The following is a 22,351-nucleotide window of genomic DNA, read 5'->3' as shown; positions in this document are numbered from 1 at the left end:
GCTTCTTTCTCATTGGTATTTCCTTCAAATACAGTTTCTAACATAACCCAGGCTTCCTTAGACTTTGTGCACATAGTCACATGGTGATGAAGATCTGGGGTAATGGCATGTATGATAACATTCAATTCGTCAGAATTTTGCTTTGCAACAAGAACTTCTTCTGGGGTATATCTACCAATATCCTTCGGTATTGATACATCGCCTTTTGTATTAACCGGAGGATCATAGCTATTAACAAAACGTACCCATGCATGAAAATCACGAGATTGAAGAAAAGCACGCATACAAATTTTCCACCATAAGTAGTTTGAGCCATCGAAGACTGATGGTACGTTTATGGAGATAGAACTCATGTCCATGGAGTCATATCGCTACTAACACAGACTTGTAAGGTCTTTAAACGTGTTTGCCTGCTATGATACCAATTGAAAAAGTGGGGGTACAACAACCTCACCCAACATTTTGCTTAGCAATCTTTATGGACTAACTACAATATACTTTCAAGAGAATCAACAAGACTCAATCTTAATAAAGTATATCAAAGAGTTATATCTCTCTTTCTCGATTCAATTCTTACTCAAGCAAATAGAAATCTGCGAGTCTAATTGAATACAAGAGAAATCACTTGAACGGTACCACAGACCAATGTTCAAGTATCAATCAATGTAAATCAACAACCAAAGGTTGGATATTCTAATTGATTGATTCAAACACACAACCTGTGATATTTCAATTATATAACAAAATATAATGCGGAAAAGAAATAACACAGACACCAGAAGTTTTGTTAACGAGGAAATCACAAATGCATAAAAACCCCGGGACCTAGTCCAGATTGAACACACAATGTATTAAGCCGCTACATACACTAGCCTACTACAAACTAACTTCGGTCTGGACTGTAGTTGAACCCCAATCAATCTCACACTGATCCAAGGTACAGTTATTCTCCTACGTCTCTGATCCCAGCAGGATACTACGCACTTGATTCCCTTAGCTGATCTCGCCCACAACTAAGAGTTGCTACGACCCAAAGTCGAAGACTTTAATAAATAAATTTGTATCACACAGAAAAGTCTACGGTATAAAATAAATCTATCTCCCACAAAAATACCTACGAGTTTTATTCCATCTTTTGATAAATCAAGGTGAACATGAACCAATTGCTAAACCAGACTTATATTCCCGAAGAACAGCTCAGTATTATCAATCACCTCACAATAATATTAATCGACGCGACGAAAGAAGGTATTGTGGAATCACAAACGATGAGACGAAGATGTTTGTGATTACTTTTATATCTTGCCTATCGGAGATATAAATCTCAAGCCAATCGTTACGATTGCACCTCAACACGATAGAATCAGCAAGATCAAATCACACAACTACAAGAGAGTAGTATCGGTCTGGATTCACAATCCCAATGATCTTCAAGTCGTTAACCTACAGGGTATCGAAGAAACCTAAGGTTAAAGTAGAATCGACTCTAGCTAATACAACTAGTATCACACAGGAGGTATGGGGATTAGTTTTGCACAATACTAGATATCTCCTTTATATAGTCTTTCAAATCAGGATTTGCAATCAATGTTAGATTAATAACAAAGCATTCAATATTCACCGTTAGATGAAAACCTGATTAGATTCAAGCTAATATCTTTCAACTGTTAGATCGAAAACTTATCTCGTTACACACAAATGAAATTCATGATTTTAGGTTTGTGTAACCGTACCCAAACATGTACATTCGTTGGTTCAACAATAGTTAACCAAATGGTTAGCCATATGAGCACTTTCATATCAACCATATTCTTCTTTACCATAACTAGTTCAAATGACTCAAATGAACTAGTTAGAGAGTTGTTCAATTGATTAGATATTACAGAAGTATACAAGACACAATCGAAGCAAAAACTATTTGATTCACTCGAATCGGTTCATGAACTTTATAGCCACGGTTTGCAAACTTGCATTCCTTAGTTTATATAAGTTCACGAATAATCGTTTTTAGAAATAAACAACTTAAGTACGCGGACTGAGTTCGGACTTAAGTACTCGGAATAAGTTTGTAAACAATTCTCAAACTCTAGTAGATTTTCTCGGGACGAGAACCTCCGACAGTTCGCGGACTGGGTTCGCGGACTCTGTTCTGGTTTTCCTGATCAGCAAAGTACGTATACTTTGGTTCAAGGAATAAGGACTTATACATATATGTGTTACCACACAATTCTTATATCCAACAATGATTATATATTCTAAACTTTCATTTCAATCACTGAAACATTCTTAGAGGACGTTATATAGTTGTTATTCACAAACCATTTTTCATCAAAGCCATTTTCAAGTGACTGAAACTTAACATGAATTTTGTCACTAGGTAAAGATGAACTTGGAAAAACCGAAATCTTACCAACACATATTTTGATAAATAGATAGGCGAGATAAACTCGGCTCGAAATAGCAAATGTGTATAATCAAAATCTATATAGTAAAACGAATTTTGTCTCAAGACAGGAGATAGAGTAGATAGAATTTTGAGTGATAGATAAGTTCAAGTCTCCGCATACCTTTTAGTCTTTGAAGTTCCACCAGTTCCTTGAGTATTTCTTCTCTTGTATGATGATCGCCATGGAGTTCTTGATCTCAACTACACTTTCTATCCTAGTCCGAGACTTAGCTATAGTAGACTAAAAATCAAGACTTATAGTTTTGATCACTAACATTGAAAAACATGCTTGAGATAGCAACGCATACGAGTTCGACCGAGCAGTGCTCTAACACAAACCGGTTCCGGGAACGACAGTTCTTTTCTAGTATGCATACGGGTATGCTTACTTATCCGGGTTCACGAGTTCACAGACTTTTCAAGGTATGCATACCAAGAAGTTGTTATCGACATATAGCTACTTCAGTACGTGTACTAGGTACATCAACTACGGTTCCAGACTTATAACAGTTCTCCCAGCTTGTAGGACTGGTATGCATACTGTCTTGTATCTGAGAATAATAGTATTTTTATATTTCTCTCTAAATCAATTCGAAACATTCCCAAATAATATCAATGACACATATCACTGTTCCAGGCTATTTTCAAATGGTAATCTTGAATCATAATTTAGATTACGAACAGTAAATTTTCTTTAACCGAAATTTAACAAGTATGAACAAATGTTCATTAAGCTTAGTCATATATTTTGATAACTAATTGCCAAGATAAACTTGACTCGAAATTCTTGATATGCTTATGATAGTCTAATTAGTTATACGACATACTCGCATAGATAGAAAGATGAATATAACTTAAAATGTAGGTGGTACAGTCTTCACTTACCTTTTGTTAAAGAAGTTCTCCAAAAGCTTCAGTTGATCTTCTCCTTCAAACGGTAGAATGCAATGATGACTGTCATGATATCCGTTTCTCAACTACATCTTGTATCCTAATCCGAGACTTAACTAATTGTATACTAGAAATCAAGATATAGTTTTGACAACTAAATTTGACAACAAGCTTGAGATAGAAACACTTGTGAATTCGACCAAACAATGCTCTAACACTTTTAAATTTCTTCGGAATCTGGTCACGGTTTCCTTATTTTCTTTTCTTCTGAGTAGATTGAGTCCCAAACTCACTCTTTTTTCCCGAATCTTTTAGAGTATTAACTTTTTCTAGATTTCCTTCTTTCAAATTTCCCTTCCAGTGACCCGACCTTGATTTTTCCTTTTCTAAGGTTTCAAATTGGGTTTTCAATAGGTGATCATTTTCCCCTAATATTTCTAGAAAAATTAAGAATCAAACGAACATTAAAAGAAAATATACAATGACCAGGATTAATGATGACGCAAATTACCTTTATTACCGCGAACAAAATTATAAAGACATGATAAAATACGATTTGTAACCTTTCAACAAAAAAAAGAGTTTTATAATATTTAGGTTCCCAACCATTTGGGGTTACCTTATGACTCGTTTATTTGCTTGGTATAAGAAAATTTTGATGTCTTTGTAATTCAAGAGGGATAATAAATATAAAAGAAAATTTTGATGTCTTTGTACTTCAGGTTGTTGTAGATAACAAAATATATCATTCACCCAAGAACTGGCAGCTCAAGATTAATACAACTGAGATATCAAATAAGACTCTAGGTTAGATGTAGAAGACCCAAGCCAGATGTCCAAGGACCGAGACGTAGGCGACCAAACAAGACAAAGACACGAAGTTAGGCGCAGAAAACCTGAGTCCAGATGTGAATCTAAGAAGATTCTCGATGCTGTCAGCTGAGGGGAGACCTGGAAACCTATCTTAGGTCGGTACAAGCACGAGGCAGGAAACTATTAGAGTCCAGGCTGTCAAGTGCTTAGTCATCTACATGTAATTATCATGCTCATATCATATATAAATAGCCAGGAAGGCTGATGATATAAACAAGTTCATTATGATAATAGAAAATAGACTTCAGATAATTCTCCCTCCTTTCTCTCTGATTCTCTTCTAAACCGCCTTGAACCATAATCAACTTAGAAGATAATCAGGAAATCCAAACCTAGCGTCGCCAGAATCGTGATAAGAGATCAGAGAACAAAGTGATAATCAAGATCGCATTCTATAATCAAGGACAACGATCGAAATTTGTGAAGGTACGAGTTTCACGTATCGTCATTAGCGTTGACTAATATTTTGGAACTTCATGATTTTTTCACATGATATAGATCACTATCATAATTCTGATGCATGATACAGTATAATTACTCGGTAAACTGCATGATTAAGCATGATATGTTCAAATATTGATGATTTGTGTGTTTATTAGCTCATAAATGATGATTCTGAATCAGATCGAACCTTGACCTGCTGATTTTAATGATTTTAGTCTCTTAAACATATCAACCATAATCATATCTATCGACCAATGGTAAAATCTTTGGCGGAAAAGAACTTTTCAACTCTAGATCTATAATCTTCAAGATTCCTAAAAAAAATGTCGAAGCGTTACTTGATTCATGATCTTGTATGAATAGAAATCCCATATCTAGATGATACAAATGTTTTAATGAGATAGAAATACAAATATATTGTTAATTAAGCATCTTTGATCGCATAAATACAAATCTGGCTATAAATGATGACACGATGATCGATATGCTCAAGTATATGTTCTTGATCTAGGATGGCATGTTTATTATATATTCAAATCTAAAAATTCAATTGTTGTTAGGTTTTCACCAACAGATCTTTGCTAACAAACTCTACTTAATAGAATAAGCATGAAAGCATGATTATAAAATATTGGTATCAAGATTATAAAAAGCACTGAGACTCAGGATTCCACCATTAACCAATTAAAATGATTCAACCTAATTATATTTATGCAATTCTTTACGTTTAAAGTGATTCTAATATGTTGCAAAAGTAGATTTTCAAAGTAATAATTGTAAATCGAAAGCATAGAACATCAAAACCCCTAGGCTAAGCATGCTCTATCAAAAGAAATCACAACTTCTCAATAATAATCCTTAAATCAACTTCTAATCAAGACAAATAATCATCAAAGAAATTAAAAAATTAAAATCAATTAAAATAGAAATATACCACTTTTCTTAGAGCAATTGCTTCCTCCGTCGCCTCAACAAAAGGTTTTAGCTCCTCATGTTAATCACTTGCTCAAAATAATGGTTTATAAATCAAAAGTTGATTAACATAGGTAAAAAGTATAAAGCAGGGAATTTGCAACGCTGTGTTGGCGCAACAAACTCGTTGTTACAAAGGAAACCCTAGATACGTGTTGCGAACCCAAAGATAAGCATTGCGAACACTATTACAGGACTGTTAGATTTGAATGAATATACCACCGAATGAACAACAATCCTGAACAGCTTAATATTTTTCGTGTTCTTCAGCACCAACAAAACCTGATTTATGCAACTCTTGGTTTCTCTCTTTTCTTGCGTCCAAACTACTCCAAATTTTGCATAATCCCTTTTATGACTCGAACCAACCCTTTTATATAAACCGATACTTCTACAACTCGAGTAAATTCCAAAAATATCTCCCTTTTCATTTTGCAAAGTCTCGGGCTTTTACTCTTTCTTCTCTTCTTTACGCGTATGTGGGTTGTCAAACTCCCTCTATGATAGAAATAAATCTTGTAGAAGATATTCTAGCCTTATCTCCACATGCAACTCCCAAAAATAAAACCACAGAAACCCTAGAAAAGCTTCACACTTTGTTTTGTCTCTACCCGGTTATCTATCCCAAGTTGATCCACTTTATCACCCATATCATCTTTGTTTATCTATAACATATCCATTCCAAAAGAAACCCGCGATTGAATTTCCTTAAAAATCGTCCAAATCTCCAACCCTAAATCTGTCGGTTCGAATCAATTTTCTCCTCCAAAAACAGAATTTGAATTTGGTAAGAAGACTGGCCTCCCCCTATCCTCGGTCGGAGTCCCTTTAGCCCTTGTTCCTAGGGTGTGAATAGTAATTTTGTGGTGTAAGTAGTAAATCTTCTGGGTGCTATTATCAATTATTCCATGTGCCTTTAACACAATTTTCGGGGTGCCTTTAACTCTTTTTCGGAGTGCCTTTAGTAATTTTCTTCGGAGGTTCAAATGCCACTTTTTGAGCAAATTTTTCCACAAAAGTTTATTTCTCCAAAAACACCTAGAAAGATATAAAATATCATACAATAAGTACAAAAATGAGCACTAACAATCTAGAGAATTGGAATCAAATCAGACACAAAAAATGTGCTATCAGGTAATCTTTAGGTCATGAATACATTTTTTCGGCAACATATAAATTTTTGGTCACACAGACAAACTTTGGGTAATATATCAACTTTGGGTCATAATAAGATTTGGGGTTGGTGTGTGGTTCATTTTGAAATTTTTTTGGATCACATGATTGGTTTTGGAGCATGGGTTAGAATTTACATGTGACAAGTTTAGAGCATCTCCAATGGTAACGTGGTTGTGGTGTGCATCCTACGTAAGATCAAAATTTTCTTAATTCAAGTAACGAAAAAGAACATCTCCAAATATAAAAGATTTCACTTTTTTGAAGAGCTTTTTTAACCATTGATCTAAAACCTGAATCAATCCACATCATAATAACCATTGGTACTGCTGATTATAATGTTTACATACTCTGAAACCAGAGGATAGCTTTGAGGATGTCTATATAACTATCATCATCTTCACATTCTCCCTTCACGTTTCCGTTGGAAACTAAATTTTATTCAAATGTTAAAAATTTCGTATCGACTTAAAATTGAGGCTCTTTTCAATGTCTTATTGAAGATGCTCGCAAAGGCACAATCACAATAAATGTTGAAAACAAAATTATAATTTATGAGGAAGTTTTAGGTACAATAACAACTTTCAAGAGTTTTAGGTACCGTGACAAATCTCAAGTTTCACATGCAATTTTGGAACCTACTTTTTAGTCTTGTGAAAATGTGCCTTCCGTTGCCAACAACTTTCTAGTATTATGGTAAAGGCACCTCTTTTCGTTCATAGTGCGTGTGAGAGGTATGAAGATTGATTCCTACCAGATAGGTTAGATCCCTCATTTTCACCAGTTTACTCTATGGATGAAGCTGAGGTCGGGTCTTATTGGTGGGGTGGCGGTCGGATTAACGATAAGATTAGTCCAACTTGTTAGGTCTACTTATGGGCCTAGTCGTGCCATATCAAAAAAAACAAAAAAAAAACCTCCGGCAGTTATCCCTACAAACCAAATGGGCCAAAGAAGTCATCGCCTCATGGCATAAACAAGTATTTACGTTTCCTGATAAGAAAAATCTTGATACACAACAAATCGTTTTCTTTTCGCTGAACTCAACAACTTGTTCTAGTCTTTTAGATATTTAATTTGATAGGCTTTAACATATCATATTATTGCATGCTTAAAAAAATTAATAAATCATACTATTGGATATGGATAACATGTATACCCTAAAGTTTTGTCCCCATTCATTCCATATGCATTTGGTCTTGGTCTGCCGATTCTAAGTTTCAAACCCTCTTTCTCATGCTTCTTGTAATCAATGCAAGTAGGTTGAGATGCTTGAGACTAATTCAATAATTTAAATATTCAAATTAGTATTCAGGGTCGAAGTTCAGTGGATGGTTAATGAAGGATCAAGCCTATCAGATCGTCTTCTCGACTTAAGAAAGTGTAAAGTGAACATATATATGCTTACCAATACACACAGACACGGTCACACGAGACTATTGAACATTTGTAAAGTTTTCGAGGAATTTGCGAGTGTTCACCACTTGATGTTGGTTGTGAGACCCTTGGCAGTTGTTCGGTAAAGTGTGGAATTCGAATTCCACTTGCATTGGAGTCGAAGTATTTCCGGTAATGAAATCAAGAAGAGGCTTATGACTCAGAGTGGGTACTTTTTATCTCGTAGATACGTTCAAGTCGTTCAACATCGTCCAGTATACGTATAATTACAATCTTAATAACTTTCCGTCAGTCGCCTTCTACGATCATCCCATTACACTAAGAAACGGCAACCAATACCTTTTGCAACCTTGTCAACTCTTACAATAAGCTCTCCATGTCTTTTTTGGTGAACCATATATCTTTCATTACGGTCATCCAACTTGTAATTCTGTTCATTTTCTTAATTTTGAGTGGTTTTTCAAACTGATCGAATCCTGACTTATCTGCTTTAAATATGATAAATGATAATATAAATTTAGGTTGCAAGTGTAGCACACTGATCATATTTTATTTTTCTAATCAACAGCAGTAATTTTGTGACGAGAGGCAAATGGCAGTCGGTGGTGATAACGGAGCCGAGGACTTTCTTGGACGGTCCGATTCGGTCAAAACACGGCTAATGCCTTTACGTGTTTTTTTTTTTTTTTTTTGGACGGCCTTTACATGTTTCGTCAATAGAAGTTACGGAACCACTAAATATTTGAAATTGGCGTAATTTTCTGCTGCCCACTCTAAACTAATTCTTCTAGTAAAAAAGACGTGTAGGTTTACGTCTGCTCCTAACTGCTAAAACTGAGGATTTACTTCCAGAATATGATCCTTTACCTCGTTTCCTAGGAAGAAATTACATTGAAAGATATAGGCTTCTCACTTTCTCAGGGATCAACCAAACAACACAAGGGTTAAGGTGTTTCATTTTAGTCTTTTCTCTTAGGCAGAGGCAGAGCTTTAACCCCTCTCCCCTCCGGAAGAAAAATAAAATATACCAAATGTTAGTGTACTAATTTCCTTGGCAAATGTATGCCCGTCAGACAAAATGTAAGCCTAATTTCCTACACAAGATAGATGATTAATAACTTGTTTGGATATCAGAATTAAAAATGTTTGAAGCAGAAATCAAAAACATAAAAAAATATAATTATGTTTTTGCTTCACAAAAAAGTTAATTTTTTGATTTCAAGAAGTCGAACTGAAATTGTGTGCCCAAACTAATTTTTGATTCCAAAAGTTCAACAACAACTTTGAATTGTTACCCGAACAAGCTGTAAGCACGACCTACTTATACATATTTATCAGTTTATGAATATTTGTGACGAAGCCCTTCCAATTTTTGAATCCCGGTTCGATCACTGCTCTCAGGTGATAGTGATACTGTTAGCCCAAAAAAATAAATAGATTGCCCTTACAAAATTCGAATATCAACCTTCATTCAATTTAGTCTAAGCGGCCAAGCCGTGCGTATAGGGTTGAGCATAAAAACCGTAACCGCGGTTTTTATCCGTATTCGTCTGTAAATTTGCGGGCGAAAACCAATCCGCTAGAGTTATGGACCGGACACGGGTGCAATCTCAAATCCGCACCCGGTGCGGTTACGGTCGCGAGTGCAATCTCAAATCCGCGGATTAACCGCATCGTAGGACAATTAGGGAATTTAGTAAATGTATTAAGGATACTATGGGAAGTTGGATGTTTATATATAAACATCTTTACATTTGTAAACCCTAATGGATATTTTTTTCTTCGAGAGGAACCGAACAGACCTCTTAGTCTCCTCTCCTTCCTATCTTCGATTCTTCTTCAATTAGGTTTAATTAATCCGGAATTTTCTATAACATCTTTATCGATTTGCAGAGAAGTAAGTAACGATTAACTTCAGTATTAACTTCAGTTTTGATTACATAGAAATTATGTTTTTTGATTTTTTTCCCCCAAATCGATTGCATGTTAGGATTCAATCAATTTCTTCACCATTGGTTCTTCGGTATTAACTTTCAATGTCTCTTTCATGTTGCAGAGATTTAGTTTCAGAAAATGGTGAAGTGAAGAATATACCTTGAACGAGATTTAGTTGCAGTTGACTTGATTGATAAACAAGTGAGGTAATGAAACACAACCCTTGTTTACTAATGAAAATTCAGTTTCTGTTTACTAATTTTTGGTTTGAAAATGAATTTTGTTATTTGAATGGAGATTAGGGTTTGTTATTTGAATGAATTTTGTTAGTTGATCTAATTAATGACTGTGTGTTTAATATAATGACAAGTTATTGTTTTTTGGTTTGAAAATGAATTTTGTTTGTGACTGTGTGTTTAATATAATGACAAGTTATTGTTGTTATTGTGCTAAATTAGTTGGCTTTGTTGATGAGCAGATGTATCTAATTAGGGTTATACTAAAAGTATATTATAGGGTTCATGTTTATTCGGACATTGGCAAAGGTTTGCAATATTATTTTCTGGTACCAAACGTGGATGTGTTAGAAAAAAAAGAAAGAAATGCATCAGGATATATGTCACTATTTTCTGACTGTTGGTATCAGTGGGAGTAAATTATCATAATCTACATGCTCATATGCAGTTTTCTACCCGTTGCAAGGTCTTTGTGGTTCTACGTGTGCATAAGTGATTTTTTACTTACAGATCCCCTGAATATTGGACAGTAGACGCAATAGTAGTACACTGAGAATGAATTTGGTAGTGGGAATCCTTGCTGTGGTGGATGTTTGACATGTATCTCTCTTATAAGATGGACATAATTTTTGTTGTACAAACAGTGGGTCTCTCTCTCTTACTGTTTATATAGTTCTGCATCTTGCACCACATATGTACATACTCAGAATATTTTAATTAAAAGGGCTGATCACAACTGCTTGATTTTAGGATACTTTGGATATTGAACTGAATTTTGGATTCTTCTCATGAAATTTAGTCCTTTGTGGTATTAGGACATTAGCATGTCTGCTACTGTTTGGCTTGATTTTAGGCCATTGTCTGTTTTCGCAAAATTGTGTTTTTTATTAGTCTCCTTGAAATTTGATTAGTCATAATCAATCTTAAAATTTTGGCTTGTTGTTCCTCAATGTCGATTGGGTCTGCGGTCTAGTTGTGATCAGCCCTTTTAAATGGTCTTTACTAACCAATGCTGATTGGTTTTTGTTTCTTCTTGTTTATTGCTGCCTTATATCTGTTTGTTAATAGTCCGGACTCAACTAGATTAATGGTAGTCCGGATACTCAATGGTGCTTAGTTCAGATATGTGTTGCGGTTATTAATGCGAAATCCCAATTTTGATTGATTATGACTCAGAAATATCTTTTGTTTGCCGCAATTGCTTCCTGATTATATGTAATTTGTTATTGAACATGCTTAGAGATTGTCAATATTATGCTTAAGTGAAACTGCGCCACATCTATTGCTTGAGAATTGCTTATTTTTGCTCCCCTTAAGATTTCTGCTGTTTGTGACATTGGTTCCTTCGGCTTATGATATATCAGATCAAATTAGGAACTTATGATCATAATGATGCCTAAATTTAGTGTTTACTGATTATCTATAACTCCTCCTCATTTTACAGATGCGGCAGAAATCTTGCAGGAAATTCCAGACATATCTATCATGGATTGAATAAACTAGTACTCGAATCCAAGGTCTCTTTTTCAGTTTTTGGCATCAGAGATTCATATGGCTTTGCACCAGACTTGTTGCATTTGAATTAGTACTCTTTTGTGTTAACTGTTAACTATCTTATGTCCTTTGTTGCTTTTGAATTACTGAATTAGTACTCTTTTGTGTTAAAAATCATAAGCCGAAGGAACCAATGTCACAAACAGCAGTTTGTAACTTTTGAATTAGGAACCAATGTAACTGTTAACTATCTTATGTCTGTACTCTAGTTTGTAACTTTCTGTACTTAGTTGTTTTTTTTTTTTGATGTCTTGTGATCAAATTCGCGGTTAATCCGCAACCGGCCCGCAAAATCCGCTGATCCGCAGAGGGCAAATCCGCGGGTGATTGGGCCGGTCACGGTTTGAATTCCCAAATCCGCAACTTTGACGGTTTGGTTGCGGGTGACCCCTAATCCGCAACTGTCCGTCCGTTGCTTACCCCTATGCGTATGCACAGTTGCACAACAATACAATGCATTGGGCTTTTTTATTTTCTGGATGGAAGAATACTCGGGATGTTGAAGTTATTATAGATTTGTGAGAAGGTTTTGAATGTGAATTTGAGAGTACAATTAACTAAAATTGTTCAGCGAAGGAAAATAAAAGAAGCTTAAAAGGCGAGGTTCAGCTGGTTCACCGTTCATATATCAACTGCAAAGAACATGTCTGTTTTTGTGTTCTTGATGAGATTCAACACTGTCCAAATGACTAGCATTTTGAAATTTACTTAAAACGCTTGCACCCTGTTATCATTTAGTTACTGTAATGAGAAGACAGATAAAAACTGAGAGTTATTCCTATACTAGGATCCAAATAGGAAAAAAAATAGACATGGAGAGGGTGCATAACTTCCATGGAATGATTCAGATGCAGAGAAAAGCATCAAGCATGGTTCCATTGACACCCTATTTGCTAGAATTGCAATTGTTCTTTCACAGTCCCACTAACGTTATAATAAGAGATGCTCAATGTATATCAATTCAAGGGACAGAGATGCCTTGATACAAAAGAAATCGACAAATCACAACCTCATTAACTATACACAATCTTCATATAGATCTATTAGGCCTGCTTTACTGATGATGATGCTAAGAAACCTTAACAAATGTCGCGGGACCATAAACATAACAAATGCCTATATAATGCTCCTACAAGAACTTCTCGATGCTGGCTGTTAGTGTAGTCTTGGGTACAGCACCAATAATCGTATCTTTCTTCTCTCCATTCTTAAAGATTATGACAGTTGGTATGCTTCGAATTCCATATTGGGTAGCAACTGCAGCACACTCATCAGTGTTCACTTTGTAACATTTAAGTTTACCTGAATACTCTTTTGAAAGCTCGCCTATTACAGGATGGATCATTCGGCATGGCCCACACCAAGGTGCCCAGAACTCAACCAATACAGGGAGATCACAGTCAAGGACCTGAGACTGCCATGCTGCTTCAGTAACTGCAGCTACTGCAAAATTGAAATAAAAAATAAAATTTCAATAGTTCAAATATTTATTAAGCTGTCCAGTACACAGCGGACGTATCCATATCCATGATTGAATATACAAGTTTAAAATGCTAAACATGCACCGTATCTCTAGAGTTGAATTCAGCATGCCTTACCACATCTTATATGTATTAGACCTCAAAAGAAAAACATGACAAGTCTAGGATTATGATGTCACGGCCAATGAATGAGGATTGACAGTTGAGTTACAGCCATCAGAGTTGGCCATGTTTAAATAAGACCGAGAGAATGCTCAGATACACTTTCCCAGTTAGTCAAGATAAGTTCAGACAAGATACACTGGAGAAAAGTCTGAGGTCCAGGGATAGTGGTGGTTGGGCAATGGTCACAGTAACAAGGTTTACACTGCAAGTTCGGCAAAAAAAAACGGGGATGCAAATGCAATGATTCAGGAAAGGCAATTGCTTATAAATTCTATGAAAAGGGGCTTAGCAAATCATAAGTTGTAGCCTAAAATATCAAACCTCAGAACCAAAATCGTTAATAATATAGTTATATCTAATAGGTGTATCATTAGTTATATAGAAATCTGAAAGCACCATAAAAAGGTATCACAACTCTGAAGAAATAACATTTCTATTTCAGTCAGATCAGGCGGCACTACTAAAGGATCAAAATATTGCCCAACCATCCACCACAAGAAGATCCGAATTGTGAATATTATACACGGAATTGAACTTAATCTTTAACTCAATTCAAAGCCTTTCCAATTTACTGAACAAAATATTAAGTCTTGAATGAATGAACAACTTATCTAAAGTCTAGCTATCTATGGTTAACTACTGGAATGGCACTTCACTCGAACTTTTTACTCCCTTAATTATGAGAACCACTCTACTCCGATAAACTTTCAGAACTAGCAACCACCCCCAGCGGGTGAAATTGTCGTTAACTACTGGCTCCTGCTTAGAGGCACTACTTTTCTTACTGACAGGAACCACTTCTAGTCACCACAATAGGGCCTCCTATGATGGCTGGCCGAGACTTTCTTTACTAACAGAAGCTAACTTACGTCTTTCGTACTGCAATATACAATTAAATGCCTAGGATACACAAGCTAATCCTTTGCAGAACTAAGAAAAATTCCAGAGTTCCTTTCCGAAAGTTAAATTAATATCCAGGGAAATTTTCATCTACAGCTACAGCAATAACTCAGATATCTACACAGATGCTCAACTTTTCATGATATATTTGGTAGAATATGAAATATTGAAATCTCGCCATTTTGAGAAACAACCATGAAGCAATATAAAAGAACTCCATTTCTAAAAATTTCAAATAAAAAAGAAAGAGAAAAACACTGAGAGTCAAACCCTAACCTTCAAGAGTATCCTGAGCTTCACAAACAATTCCTTTTCGACGAATAACAGTAGCATTTTTCAATCCAACCGATGCTAAAGTATGCTTAGAAGGTTGAATCTTCAACCCATTAAATCCCGCAAAAGAACTCACATTTCTGCTTCCTGAAAGAGCACGAATCGATGAGGCCATCGTTGGACCAGACACGGTTGTTGAAAATCCAAAAGATCTAGGAATTGTGATTGATTCCAGTAGAGTAGCCATCAGAGTAGATTTGTAAAGAAGAATATAAAGAAAAAACCAGAGAGAACCCAACTGGAAAGAAAGAGATCTGAGAAGAGTGCTATAAACAAAACAAAAAAAAACCTAGAAAATTGGACTCGTAAAATAACTTGAAACCAGATAGAGGTATTTGTTTGTTTGTTTTTCTATCTCACACAGGATAAGGGGATAGGATGAGAACATATAGCAATAGTGATGTACGGATGGAACTATGGACAGGCGTCCTTCGCGTGAATTAGTAATAAAATGCACTGCTGCGCGGCTGCGGGCATTTCGTTGTTGCGGAGAAGTGGCTCGTGGCTCAAATCAGACTCCGTTACGATTCGCGTCGCTGCAAAAAAGAAAAATAAATAGGTGATTTTTTTTTCTTTTTAATGAAAGGCAAATATATTAAACTTAGTCGATTCCTATGGCAGTGGCCAAATCCATTTTTTTGTTGAATCAGGTGGAGGGCCAAACTGGCTTTTCCATTATGGTAAAGCACCCAGCGCGCGAGCTGGAGACAAATGCTGGAGTTTAAAAAGAAAACACGGGCGTCGAAAGATCAGTCGTGCGCTTCCCAGGGCTACTTTTCAATCATTAGCACTACTTCCTTCCATTTCCCGCCCATTAATTTTAATATAATAATAATAAAAGTTTTAAAACTATAAGAGTTGTAAGATTTTTATAATATAATAATTTAAAGAATATAAAAATGAAATGTAGCATGTGAGTTGTAGTAAAAGAAATCTCGTGAAATGGAGTTGCACTCAGCGTTTGTGGCATTAACACGGGAGTTTGAACTTCTAACGCTAGCGTCATTTTTTCAGACGCCAACGTTAGTAGAAATGACGCCCGTCATTTCCAAAGACAAGCGCTGGTTGTTCCGACTCGGTGTTCAAACCAACAAATCTGTTCATTTGAACATCCATTTTCCATGTTTGTTCATTTCATAATGGGAGCAAAATGAACAAACTCTGAGTTTGTTCATTCCATAAGAATTGCTCTTAGAAGTTATACAACATGAGGTTTTCACCCTTAATAAATGATGTCTTTGTTGTTTTTAATCTTGGTACAAGAAAAGAAAGAAAACAAAAGTAAAAACTATCCATTAGTCCTAGTTAATATGTTACTCGAAGAAATATGGTACAAGCAATGTAGTTAATTTTGGAGCTTGTCTTGTCTCGTATAAGATCAAGACACCGTGACAGCTTTATCCTAAATAATTTGAAGTATTCAAGATGAGCAACTGTGTTATGTGGACCCTCTGAAAAAATAGAAATATCATTATTTTCGACAACAAAGACCAACAAGTTCTGAGTATTATTAAAGAAGTTGTGTATTGGTTCAATTACTACATGCCTCTTCTTCCTGAAGAAGAACAGGAAGTCCAGCTATGTCTTCCTAAGTAGCCTGCGACTAATTGGAGTCCACCAGAAACTCATTGGACCAAGCTTAATATGGATGCGACGTTCGAAAATTTCAAAGGAGCTTGGGTTGTTGTTGCAAGAGACTATGACATCAAGTTCAAAGGTTGTGGCACTATGTCCCATGATGTGCTAAACCCTACAGAGGCTGAAACAAGAGCTTTCCTATTAGCTATTGAATTTGCAATAATGACCAGACAACAGAAAGTTATCTTTGAAAGTGATGCCGAGACGATGGTCAGAATGTTAATGGAAAAGTCCACATTCCATGAAGACTGCATCAGCTTGTTCTTCAAATTAGAGCTCAACTAAAGAAAATTGCAGAGTTTAACATAATCTTCAACAAAAGAGATGGGAATTCAGTGGTCCATACTCTTTCTAAGTATGCTTTAAACTATCATTCCAATATGTGATGGTTCTCTTCTAAACCCGTTTCTTGTATCGTGTCTCATATCCAAGGCGATATTATTTCTTTGTAGTTGCTTTTTCCTTTGTGTTGTGTAGCAAAAATATCCTTAATGGCTATGGAGTGCCAAACTTGATAAAAAGACCAATCTAGCCCAAAAAAAAATCTTTTTGTTAATCCATATAAATACTAATACATTACCATTTTCAGTAAAAAAAAAACTAAACAAAAAAAAAATTCAATTCACATATAATCCTTCCAAATTCCTTAAACCTTAATAAAAATCCTTTTTTGATCTTCTTCTCCAACGATCTTCGATCCAACCAAGAAAAGGTAAATCTCCATCAACCCGTTCTATTATTAGCATTTATTCATTAATACATGTTTAAAATCCCAATTTTGAAAATGAAAATCTATGACTTACCCAGAATCGGTTTATGTAGATCCATCGTATCAATCGATTTTAGGCTTCGTTCCATGAAGAGCATCCAGAGGAATCGGTTTATAGGATGATTAACATTGAATGATTCTGGGTTGAAATCATAATATCAAAAGACATCATCAGAATCTGTTTATAAGTGCATCAACATAAATTGAATCTGATACTTTTTTTCTTTGTGAAATCTGTGCTCATACAATCGGTTTTTATTTACGTGGTTCGTATACTGATTTTGGAAATTGTATGTTCAGATTCCCATCCAGGAATCAGTTTTTATATATGTGTCATATAAACCTATCGTGGGACCTTCATTTTCCTGTGTGTTTTTGTGGTTAGGGTCGGCTTACATATGTTGTCCTATGTACCGATTGTTGAAGTAGTTATTTTTTCGTAGATATGAACTTCGGACACTTAACTTTTTATTTTCGATAGTTCAAACAGGAGTATGTTGGTAGGACACCACAGACCATGTTACTAAGAAGTTTTTACAAGTTCGACTTTGGATGTGAGACCCGTATGGAGCAGGCGCTGGCTGATAAGCTTGCATTGGAAGATTTCATATTGAGCTCATCAGGTTTGCCAGGATATGGAGGGATGTGATTGAACCTCGGAGGGAACACAACATGCATTTGAATAGTATGTTTGAAGAAATGGATGCAGTTGCCAATGCTCCTGATGGTGTTGTTGCTGCTCCTGGTGTTGATTGTGATGCTTCAACTCCATGATGTGGATGCTCTCTTCTATACATTATACTTAGTGTTAAGTTTTAAGTTTTTAATACTTTTAGTGGTTTAGATGGTGCTTTTTTTTTATGATTATAGTTTAAGAGGTCTATGAACTTAATGCACTTACATTTTTAATTATAGTTATGTGCATAATGGGTTAAGGGCAAAACAAGTTCATGCATGCTTTTTACTTTGTTTTGCAAATATAGACACACAATCGGGATATACGACTCCACCTATAAACTGATTATTGAGGCTTCACTAGGGAATCGTCTTATGTGGGTGTCAGTATAATCCGATTCTTCAAGCCTCAGAAATGCAGTTTTTCTGTATCTTTTTTCTAATCAGATTACATGCGCAGATATATAAATTGATTACTGTCGGTGGAAATTTCAATTTTTTACAGACGAACAATCAATTTATGTTGCTACACATAATGACCGATTATTGTTGGAATCAAACAATAATCAGGTTTTAAGGATATTCAAGAGGACCAATTGTGCTTAATTATTTCACCTTTTTAGAAAAAACTAGCCATCGAGGTCTTTCTTTATATATAGAGACCCCATCCTTGGACCCAATTTGCCTCAAACTTGCTCATTCTATTCACTCCCACTCCATATATTCTATAACTAATCATTTCACACCTCCACATACAAGCATGTTATCGTTTGACTCAGCTGAAGTTTTGCCAATCATCAAAGACGATAGTTGAGTTATAGATCAATCCCATGTAAGGGTAGAATCCGAAACCTTTTGGGCGAGGATATATGAAAAATTTAGGCAAGATATGGGAACCTGAAGAGAAAAAGTCTTCAAAAATCGGTAATACGCACCAATTCATCGAAAATGCGATAGTTTCTTTCGTAGCTATCCAGCAACGGATTTGGAATGCTAGACACTTTAGCTTGTCCCTTCAACAATTTGTAAGTATTTTTATGGGTTATTCTACATAATCTACTTTTATGAATTTGTAACTAACAAAGTAAGTTTGTTTTTGTCGTGTTTTTGTAGCATGAAGTCGTGAAAGCGCGCTACTAAGAGGAAAAGCATTCACATTTAATGAAAGCTATCACTTCAAGGTATCCAAAATACCAGATTTTATGGTGGGTGAATCGGACTCGGATTCCTCAAACGAAGATTGATAGTTTTGGGAGTTTTTGTGTAAATTTTGTGGGTATATCTCTATGTAAACCCTCACGAGACTATAAATCGTCCACTAGGGTCTCCTAGGGGCTGAAAGGCTTGATGCACGTGCTAAGTGCATTCGTGATTCCTACGAAAAGGAGTAGATTCCCCGTAAACGGGTATTCACAGGATTTAGCTTCGTTTAGTTCATTCATTTACTCTGTAAAAGGGCATTCAAATGATTTGAAGTGAATGAAAGTATGAATGAATTCTTTTTATTATGAAAATACAATAATCGGTTTATATATGACTAGCGGATTTCATATATGCATACCTGAACCGATTTTGTATGTCCTTTGTAAATTTGGAAACACCAACCCAGAATCGGCTTAAGACTGCATGAACGTAAACCGATTCTTGGTAGTGTTTTCGAAGAAAATAAAAATCAAAAGTTTCCACTTGTTTGATGGTTTGAAGATCCATTTACATTAGTTGATCTCACAACTAACATGATTAATTAACACCTAAAAGGATTAACTAATACTAGTTAATTAGGGGTATACAAGAAAAGCACTTTGTAACCACACCGTGTATTTGAGGGCATGTGGCAAAATACTTCTATTGCTGCATTTAGATTATATTGTGGCAAAAACACATTTATAGCCACATGGTAACCATTGATGAGGCAAAACATTTAGTTTTTTCCACACTAACGTTTGATTTATTGCCGCAGTCATTTTTCTAAGTGCGGCAAAAAGGTAAGTATATTAATTTAGTTCCCCTAACTACCAAAAATAAAAAATTATTTTCATATTTAATAGAAAAGGAAAAAACATTAGACATTTATTTATATTAATCAAATAGTGAAAGTCCAACCTTTATTGTATATCCCTTTCTCATGCTTTCTCTCTCTATATGCCCTCTCGGGGTTCTCTCTCCCTTTTTCTTGCAGGAACCTTTCATATCCAAGAGAAATGGTTCATAATTCATACTAATCAAAGGTAGTCTCCCAAATAAGTTTTAAAGTTTTTATCTTGATAGGGATAAAAAACTTAGGTTATTCAATCCATAGTGTCTGCAATAATTTGTTTGTGATTTTGATTTTGGAATGTTTTTTGATTACCAAACTTTCTTAATGGTCCGATGATAGTTATTGAAAGAATCCATAGTCTTTACTACAATTTCAAGAATCGAAGGAGTTATTTAATTGAGATGTAATATTTGATTTGGAATTTTTTACTTTATATAAACATTTTCGGTGTTTCTTTGGGATCGACAATGTTTAACCTTGAATTTTAATTTCCATTGATTTTCATTTATTAACCAATTGAATCTAGTTTATGAAGAAAAAAATCACGGCATAGGCATACTGCTAATCAAGTCGGCGATGTTGCATCCCTAGATAATTCTCATATCTCAACTATTATGTTTTATGTATAGAATTTTTTTTTTTTTGGTTATGATTTTAATATGGATAGATTTTAAGAATGATTCTTGATTATGAAAATAATAATTTTCCTTTGAACATTGGTTTTGCAGAAAAGGTTCCTTAAAAAGAAGAAGAAGATTTGGAGGAGAAGAAGAAGATTTGCATGAAGTTTTGTTTCCCCTTTTCTCTCTTTTTTCCCCTAAAATTATGTCTTTTTTCTATATGATGCATCATTATCTAATGTATTGAGAAAATTAATTTAATGTGCTAAATTTGTATCTCAATAAAATCAATATAGCAAATGAGAGAGTTTTTCTCTTATGAATTTTTCATCTCTTATTTTCATGGAACGACTTAGAAAATTGGAACTGTATAATATCGGAAAGATTAATACGGAAATAAAAACCAAAATGAGAAACAAAAATTGCGCCCAAAATACAACAAAATAAAACCAAAATGGGAAACAAAAATTGCGCCCAAAATACAACAAAATCGCCTCAATAGTTGGTGTCCCCAAAGATTTATTAAAAGAAATAAATTTATGAATATAAAGAAATAAATAAAAATAATAAAATACTTTTTTGCCTCATCTTATTGCCTCACCATTTGGTGTGGTAAAAAACCCAGCTATTACCGCAGTGTACCTAAGGTGCGGCAATAACTTTTTGTCACACAGGTTGTTGTCACAGGGTGTGGCAAAAAAAATTTATGTGGCAAAAGGATTTTGCCACATGAAAAGGGGGTTCTTGACACACTTTTCACGTGTTGCAATATACCAATTTTCTTGTAGTGGTAAAATGAGTAGAAAGAGAATAGTTGGATAAGGAGTTATGTATAATTAATTTCTAATGACCCCTTTTTGTCATTTAGTAACAGGCCCCCCAAATACATGCCCTAGGCCCCAAACTAGGCAATATATTTATGGTTGGACTGATTATTTAGTACTAAATTTTCACATGTTAAACTTGTCTTGGTGAGATCCCGGCCGTGTCGGTGATTTTCTCCGTCAGAGAACGAGATTGACTACATTAGGTATAAGAGAATACCATCTACCGTGGAATATATAAATAACGGTAAAAGTGTAAGAAAGCAACTAGGAAATAAATTAATAAAAGAATCAAGGTGATTTGGAGAACAAATGTTTCCAGTTGGACGTCACATTTTTATATGAATCTATACTTCGGAAAACAAAAACCGAGAATTGATTATGTACTTTCCATTTAATGACTGAGCGGTAGTCTGAGTTCTCCTGTTAAAATCTAAAAGTTATATTGCCTCTAATAACACCACATGATAACATGTGGAACTGGATTCCAAAGGCTCCTAAACTGTAGTGCCAAGACAATAATGTATTTTTGACATTTAAAGGCGCAGTGAAAAACAATCCACCTCCTTAGTAGAGTAAGACCAGATTTCCTAGGAAGATGAAAAAGACGCGAGGTAGTTTCATCAGGCCGCCTTAACAAACAAGAGCTCGGGATAACCATACTTTAATTTTGAAGACTAATTGTTGACACGCATGACACCAAAGGAAGAACGAGATTTTGGGAAGAATTTTGATCCACCAGATAAAGAAGAATTTCTTATGACTAACGTCATTGGCAGCTAGAAAAGACAACTTCCACTAAATAACATACGCATCATTATAATTTATTTGAACACTTTAGTTGAAATCTTTCACAAGGTCTAATCATCTGGCGCACTACACCAAAATTATATTTTAACAACGATATTCTTTACGACTTATAAGTCGTTGTGAATTTGCATCTAAAAATGATCGTTACGAAATATTTCGCAGTGACTCACTACTGT

At 35.1% G+C, this 22,351-nt stretch overlaps 1 protein-coding gene and 2 long non-coding RNA genes across 3 annotated transcripts; 2 read left to right on the top strand and 1 right to left on the bottom strand.

Annotated features, from left to right (window-relative positions):
- Positions 1-9,970: 9,970 nt before the first annotated feature.
- On the top strand, positions 9,971-12,138 carry LOC113285699. Its single transcript, XR_003328871.1, has 3 exons — positions 9,971-10,094; positions 10,254-10,338; positions 11,813-12,138. It is a non-coding gene; the product is annotated as an uncharacterized LOC113285699 (long non-coding RNA).
- A 606-nt stretch (positions 12,139-12,744) lies between these two features.
- LOC113287709 (thioredoxin 1-like) lies at positions 12,745-15,169 on the bottom strand. Its single transcript, XM_026536529.1, has 2 exons — positions 14,745-15,169; positions 12,745-13,365 (listed from the first exon to the last, which is right to left on the bottom strand). The coding sequence occupies exons 1-2, from the start codon at positions 14,986-14,988 to the stop codon at positions 13,052-13,054; spliced, it is 558 nt and encodes a 185-aa protein (XP_026392314.1). The 5' UTR covers positions 14,989-15,169; the 3' UTR covers positions 12,745-13,051.
- A 4,805-nt stretch (positions 15,170-19,974) lies between these two features.
- LOC113285698 lies at positions 19,975-20,871 on the top strand. Its single transcript, XR_003328870.1, has 2 exons — positions 19,975-20,111; positions 20,650-20,871. It is a non-coding gene; the product is annotated as an uncharacterized LOC113285698 (long non-coding RNA).
- Positions 20,872-22,351: the final 1,480 nt, after the last annotated feature.

This window comes from Papaver somniferum, chromosome 6, assembly GCF_003573695.1.
Source record: "Papaver somniferum cultivar HN1 chromosome 6, ASM357369v1, whole genome shotgun sequence".
NCBI classification, from domain to species: domain Eukaryota; kingdom Viridiplantae; phylum Streptophyta; class Magnoliopsida; order Ranunculales; family Papaveraceae; genus Papaver; species Papaver somniferum.
Note: the sequence above shows the minus strand (reverse complement) of the source record. Positions and strands in the feature narration are given on the sequence as shown.

What these genes read in the sequence shown, in the direction of transcription:
- LOC113287709 (XM_026536529.1), bottom strand. Translation starts at nt 14,988, where the DNA reads ATGGCTACTCTACTGGAATCAATCACAATTCCTAGATCTTTTGGATTT. An exon ending in AGCTCAGGATACTCTTGAAG is followed by an intron (nt 13,366 to 14,744) that starts GTTAGGGTTTGA and finishes TCAATTTTGCAG; the next exon opens with TAGCTGCAGTTACTGAAGCA.